The sequence below is a fragment of the Propithecus coquereli genome, unplaced genomic scaffold, assembly GCF_000956105.1.
Source record: "Propithecus coquereli isolate 6110/MARCELLA unplaced genomic scaffold, Pcoq_1.0 Scaffold166, whole genome shotgun sequence".
Classification (NCBI taxonomy): Eukaryota; Metazoa; Chordata; class Mammalia; order Primates; family Indriidae; genus Propithecus; species Propithecus coquereli.
Genome location: NW_012141191.1, coordinates 1,415,956 through 1,423,376, shown reverse-complemented (window position 1 = coordinate 1,423,376; position 7,421 = coordinate 1,415,956). Strand labels below are relative to the sequence as shown.

The 7,421-nt window shown below is 39.0% G+C and overlaps 1 protein-coding gene across 1 annotated transcript in view; it reads right to left on the bottom strand.

The window, feature by feature from the left end:
• Positions 1 to 7,421, bottom strand: part of TMEM2 (transmembrane protein 2) — a 70,966-nt gene that overhangs the window by 41,568 nt on the left and 21,977 nt on the right. Inside the window, exons 5-6 of the mRNA XM_012641588.1 lie at positions 3,877 to 4,046; positions 359 to 547 (exon numbers count right to left, since the gene is read on the bottom strand). Of these exons, the coding sequence (XP_012497042.1) occupies positions 359 to 547; positions 3,877 to 4,046 (359 nt within the window). The remainder of the gene's footprint in view (positions 1 to 358; positions 548 to 3,876; positions 4,047 to 7,421) is intronic.

Sequence of the window (7,421 nt, the reverse complement as noted above, 5' to 3'; positions counted from 1 at the left end):
AAACTTCTACTAAAAAATGGATCTAGTTGATAGTTGGGTTTACCATTATCTGATAGTAGAAAAATAAGGAAAAAACTAGAAAAGACTTTGGAAAATCAATCCATCTAGTCCACATCTTTTTTTTCAACAAAGAAACTGAAGCAAAGAAACAGTGATGCGGCCTGCCATGTATCATTAACAGCAAAAATATTGCTCAATAACTCTGAAATCTAGTGTTCAACGCAGTCCACTACTATAATCTTCAATATTAATGATGATGATGGTGGTGGTGGTGGTAACTGGGAAAAAAAAAGATTCCAGGAATCAAATCCCAAGAAAAGAATGTGTTTCCCGAGAAGTACTCTGAGCAGTCTGATACCTTTGACTTTGATCTGAAAACGGCTGCATTCAGGACATGGAAGAAGAGTGAATTCCTCTGCCTGGTACATAGAATAGTCTGTGCTTGCGATCACAATCTGGTCTCTGGGTTTCCAGCTAGTAACATCATCCAGCAAATGAAGCTTCACTCCATCCACAACCTCTACCCGGAAACCTGAAAGAGAAACGCCTAAACCAAAAAAAAAAAAAAAAAGTGATGCATTAACAGTAATTTTTTCCTTCTAAATTCAACCCTCTCACTGATTCACAAATCAAAAGATAAGATAACCACAATTCAGTAAACTTTTACCTTTACTAATACCAATTGTGTATCAGCCACTCTGCAGATACAAATGATAAAAATACAGATCCCTGCCCTCAAAATGAAGAGTGTCCCATACATCTCTAGCCTAGCCATGATGGGACACACGATGTCACTTTAGGAAATTATTCTTTTATAATTTTGAAGGAGACTCTCAATCCCCAGATCTCTTGCTATATTTCAACTCAGTGCTAAAACTGCATTACTGCCCTCAAACCATCTTAATTTGTGACAAGAATATACTCAGGTAGAAGTTACCAAGCACAGAACAGGTCTGTAATAAATATCAATGCTTTTGATCCAAAGCACAGAACAAGAGACAGGATATTAGTGCACAGCCAATCTTAATATTAAGAATAAAAGTTTATCACAGAAAATCCCTCATTTCTGTGCCTTTGCTCATGCTTTATCCTTACCTAGAATGTCCCTCCTTTCTTCTTCACCAACCAAGATACCTTTTTATAAAGTTCAGGTGAATCTTTAAAGACATCCCAAATTTCCTTGCTGGAAGCAACCTCTCTCTCTGGTATTCTCATGGTATCTATCCTCTCTGGTGTTGTTCATACCTTCCTAAAGGGAGACTAGCTCACCTCCTTAGAAGTTGCAGCAGGGAAGGCAGCATAGTGCATCCATTTATGTATTCACTACTCTGTCTGTAGTACAGTTCCATGGATATCTGCTGACTGGGTGAGTATGGCCAGTATGCTCTGCTGTGTCACCTAAGGTCACATGACACTGCCCCTGTCCAACTCAGCTCCTTTCCTGGGATGATGTAAATTATGCAATGTGAGAACTACTAATTACTGATTTCTCCTAATATTTCCTTTGAAACTCAAAGTTGGTTCCCAATTAGGCAGACAAGAACTGAAATGGAAAGCTGATCTAACTTCTCCACAACTTATATTTCTTTTACTAACACATGCAACCCAGCATAGAAATATTTCCTGCTTCTCTAACAACCATGATATAATGTCACAAGCCAAAAGCTGATTTAACGGAAACATGTATAGAAGAGATGGAAGCTACTTCATAACATCGATGGGGGAGGAAAAACACCACATCTCAAAGATAACTGTTTAATAAATATCTGTACTTCTCCACCATCCTTCTAATCACTGGCATACTACTCTGGGGCCACTTTAAGATGCTGGCTCTAAAGGATGATGATATGAGTGAAAGAACACCTTTACTTAGGAGAATCAAAAGGAGGGAAATTCAGGCAAGGAACGAGGAACAGTATAGATACTCTTACAGTCTTGAACCCACTATCCAGATAAAACTTAACATGGGCAAGTCTTGGATTCTGTTCTTTTAGACTCTGATCTACCCTGCTTTACTATTTCTACAAAGCACAAAAGTAAGTGTACCTAAAAAATTCTAAAGTATTTTTTTATATGTTTCTTCTATCCAGATTCTACAGCCGATAATGAAATCTTATCCAAATAATAATATTAATAATTAATGTTAACAATAGCTAACAGTCCTTGGGGCTTCACATGGACAACCTTTCATCAGAACAACTGTGAGAGATACCAACTATTATATTCATTAGAGATGAAGAAACCACAGGTCTGGGAGTTAAATAGCTAAAAATTGGTAGAGCCCAGAGCTGAATGCCAATCTAATTCCAGAGACCAATTTCTTAACCCCTAAATATACTGCCTTCCTAAGAAGCAAAACAAGTAAGTTAAGAACAAAGATAATAAAAAAAACGTCATGGCAGCAACGACAATCACTAACCAAAATTTCAGATTTTTACCAAAAATGAAAAACACTTCCCCCAAAAAGAGCAGCTAAGAACCATTCATTTTGGGGGGGGGGGCAAGGGCAACGTACGTAACCTAAACATCTGTACCCCTATAATATGCTGAAATAAAAAAAAAGAATCATTCATTTTTTTCATATAAAATTTCAGTAATTTTTTTTTAAAAGATGACTACTAGATAAATGTTCTGACTTGAAAGATCATTAGAATTTGTTTCTTTCTGTTCAAAAAAAAAAGCCAGAAGATTAGAAGGCAAAGATTTGTACTATTCAATAATTCCTCACTTTTTCTGGTTTTAAAAGAAAATCTTTCCACTCGCTGCTGGACTGTGAGTGCCTGCCCCTCGAGGGGGCAAGGTTGTGGGGCCTGGGGGAGGGTAGTAAAAAAAGAAAAGAAAAGGCCGGGCGCGGTGGCTCACGCCTGTAATCCTAGCATTCTGGGAGGCCGAGGCGGGCGGATCATTTGAGCTCAGGAGTTCAAAACCAGCCTAAGCAAGAGCGAGACCCTGTCTCTACTAAAAAAAAAATAGAAAGAAATTAATCGGACAACTAAAAATATATAGAAAAAAAATTAGCCGGGCATGGTGGCGCATGCCTGTAGTCCCAGCTACTCGGGAGGCTGAGGCAGGAGGATTGCTTGAGCCCAGGAGTTTGAGGTTGCTGTGAGCTAGGATGACGCCACGGCACTCACTCTAGCCCGGGCAAAAAGAGTGAGATTCTGTCTCAAAAAAAAAAGAAAAGAAAATCCTGCCTAAGATTATCTCCAATTAGCACTACTGAATTGGAAGCAGGAAAGGAAGTAAGTTCATTCTCCCTGCTTCCTGGAGAGAAGTTCCACCTCTTCCAGAAAGTAAGAGTCACTGAGAACAGGAGACACGAACAATATCCTATGATAGATAGCTAGAATGTACCCTCTTCCAGAAATGAGTAGTTGTCAGTAATGTGGAAATGAAGACAACATTTCCTACAAAGGAAATATTGACCCAGGTCTGTCCGCAATTATCCTCTCTCTAGAATCTTACTGAAGGCATTATCACTAATCCCCACTTACAGGACCAAATTCCGGATAAGAAATGCTTCTCACCCGCCTATGCATTTTGGCAGAGGCAGGGAAGCAGCAGTCATCTTGGAGGCAGAAAGCTGGGGCTAGTTTCCAGCTTCCTCATCCCTAATAGATAGACACCACCTCCTCAGCACAAACCCAGAAGGTTGCTTTCTAGACTAGAATGATCTATTGTAGTTTGGAGACACCCCCTGCCCGCAACTCAACTTTGTTCTAAAAGACTAAGCACAGTGGGGAAACTATAAGTTTCAATTTCAACTAGTTGAGAAATCTAACCAGATAGACTGTCATTTGAACACAATACTACTTTTTTAAAATCTGTCACAATACTTACCAATGTCTTACAAGAATATAAACTGTACTTGCCTACCTTCAATCCACTCACTGTAAGCTGTCACAGAGAACTTCTGCCCATCCACGGTATAAAATTCTCTTTGGGCAAGAGCCTTCCCGCCACTGCTATGATTTTCATAGTTTCTCACAGATTCATTGCAAGAAGTGCTTCCACCGGCAACGACACCAACTAAAGCCCAAGCTTGCCTAGAAAGAGAAAGAGAATGTGCTTTTGATTATCTGTCATGGTATTGACCCAAATCCCTGACACAGATGTTATGACAGGGTGCTGTTTGAGTCTCATGTTTCATTTTTACCAATCCCTAAGCCTTTTTCCATAAGATTGCAATTCCAAACCTTAACTGAAGTAACCAACATCATAGAAGGAAATACACCTGGTTTTTAAATACTTGTTTGTCTAGCACTTTAAATACTTGTTTGTCGAACAGGTGAAACACTGATTGACTGTGATTTCACTTAATCACTGACTTCCTTCCTCAATACACACCCTTCTTACTCATTCTGGCCATAAATCCATATATTTGCTATCTGTTAAAAGGATTTATCACCTGCTTTCTTTTAAACTATCCTCTCTACAATGTTCTCAAAAAACTAACGGCATAATAGAATCAACCTGGGAAGCCTGAGAAATATATCAATGCTCAGACACCATCCCAAATGAAGACAATTGTAACAGCCAAAGGTTGGGCCCAGTATTTGCATGGTTTTAAAGTTCCCCGGTGATTTGAATGTACAGCTGGCCTTGAGAACCACTGAATTTGAGCAGTGGTTCCCACCTTTGGCAAACATCGGAATCACCTGGAAATGAGATTGCTGGGCCCCACCCTCTGAGTGTCTGAAGTAGGACTAGAGAATTTGCATTTCTAACAGGTTCCCACTTGATGCCAATGCTGCTGGTCAGGGCATCATACTTTGAGAACCCTCAAAATTAGAGATTAGAGGTTAGAGTGTTAATTATCAAACTTCAATCGCCTGAGGGGTCCTATCCTTCTCCCTAATATAGTGATCTAAGGTGGGCCCCAGGCTCAGGATTTTTTTAACTCTCCAGGTGTGCAAGTAAGGCTGTGAATTGCTGCATTAGAGGTTTCTTAACATTCTTATATCAAAGCTGTAGAATCACTACCCAACACATTTTAAACGTTACACAGTATATGTCTATTTGTTGAAAGCAATGTATTTGAAAATGCCATCCTTTCCGATAGTAAATATCCGAGAAACTTGCTCAAGCTTGTGGCTAAAAGCAATCAAAGAAAAAGGACAATTTTTTAAAAAGCCAGAAAATTGGCCTTAAGACTCTTGGTGCAAAACATGAAAAGAAAAATGTCAACTTCCTACTCTAGAAAAAAATGCCAAATGTAATCTGTGCCAGACAGATGGCTGGATAGTCACAGATAAAAATTAACTGAAGCATGCCTACACCCTTATAAATTCCACAGCTGCCCGTGTGGATTAGCTACTCTTTGGAAGACAATGCTTTGTAGCTCTATTTATATCCCTGGATACGGCAGAAAGAATCAAATAAAGAATGTCTCGATTTATTATCTCCTATTTGAGAGGGAAGGAGAGGAAGAATATCAGAGGCTTCCTTTATTTACCAGAACTGCCTCAGCAATTAGAAAACAATGTTCTCTTTTATCGCCATTATCTCCAAAACACTCCTACTTCCCTCCTCCACTTGAGGAAAATTTCAGCACTGGAACATTATCTTCAAAGGCCTATGTGTTTATGTACATTGGAGATAATGTCCGTGCAATGGAATGGTTGGCAGAGGATCACAACTCTCCTTCCTCTGTCAACTAGGGGCAATATTTAAAGGGAATTTAGAAATTGGTAGTGACTGAAACCAAAGAAATTCAAAATATTCACAGCCAATGATCACACACATCTATAAACAACAATGGCATGAAGAAAGAGAAGTTATAATCCCTGGCATTACTGGATAATGAAACAAAGTAGGTCTCTAACTTTAAAAAGACCATGCTTCCCCTCCTAGCACTCTAAATTATAGAAATATATGCACATGTACATCAAGAGATTGGTAAAGGCACATTTCAGAGAAGCATTTTTTTACAATAGGTCCTAACTGGAAAGCCACTCAGATGTCCACCAGTAAATAAATTTGTAGTATATTGATCCAAAAGGAAATAAACAGCATTGAAAATGAGCCGATACTACATGCAATGTGAATGACATTTAATAATATAGCATTGCACAAAGAAACCAGAAAGAAAGTATGATATATTGTCTCCTTTCATTTATATGAAGTTCAAAAACAGGCAAACCTAAACTTTAGTGGATCCCACAAATTCAGGAGCCTGATTATCTTTGGTAGGGAAGGGAGTGATTAGGGCATAGCAGAGGGTTTGGAAGGGGCTTCTGGGCTGCTGGCAATGTCCTACTTCTTGACCTGGGTGGTATTTACACAGGTATCATGTTGGGACAGATCACTAACATTCTTGTTTTCAATGCTTTTTTGTGTGTGTGCTAATTTAAAAAAAAAAAAACCCTCTGAGGTTTTGCACATGGTATTCCCTCTATCTAGAAAGCCTTCCTTCTCCACTGTCTACACAGCACACCCCTTCACACATCTTGCCTTAGGAAAGCTTGCACCAATTCCATAGGCCAATTAATTCAGCGGTTCTTTCTACTTAGGCTCTCGTTACATCCTGTAACTGCAGCAAGCGTTTCATTGTATGACCATCTATTTAGGTCTCTGTTTATCCACTAGATGGAATGAAAGCTCTAAGACAGTGTCCTTTCCTCTAACCATCTATGGATATCAAGCATTTAGCATCTCCTGAATATTCCCCAGGTGAATAAAAAGCATATCTAAAGTGTTACAGACCCTTTTTCTTCACTAGTTTTTGTCTTCTTAACCTTCTCTAGAATTGTAGATAACATTCCATTCTAACAACCTACCATCAAAGGAAAAAAATAACTAAATCATTTATTTCAGCATGTGGGTTTTGAGGTCTTCTTTTTTCACTGCAGATATTCCTCAACTTTTTGAAGAACACTCAGCAGAATTAAAACTTCTGTTTTTTTGAATTAAATGTTGAACCAGCTACTTCTCCCTGACTCAGAACTGCATTAGGAAATCATGGTTAATTAGAATATGGCACAAGAACCATAAATAGTAGAAATGAATTCTACCATCCAGATGAATTTCCTAGCCCTCTAACTTTTTCCTTCCTCACATATGCCAGGGCTCCATAGAGCTGCGCCAGTCAAATAAGCAGATTCAAATTAGCATGCAAAGGACTCCAAAAACAGAAAGGAAAAGAAAACCCTGCATGCTCTACCCCCTTAGGCTTTTAAGATAGATTTTATACCTTAGCATGAAATTGTGCCCTAATCTTTCAACTCATAAGTTGCTCCAATTAGCCTGAGTTTCATATTATGTTCAGAAGGTGGTAAAAGGAGGAAGTAGCCTCAGAGGCAAATTGTCCTTCAACCGCCTGATTGTTTTTCAGTACCACCTTTCTGTTCTGAACTTTTCACAAGCCTGACAATGCAGTTCAGAAAGGCCTTTCTAATCCAAAGCCAAGAGAAGAGCTTTTG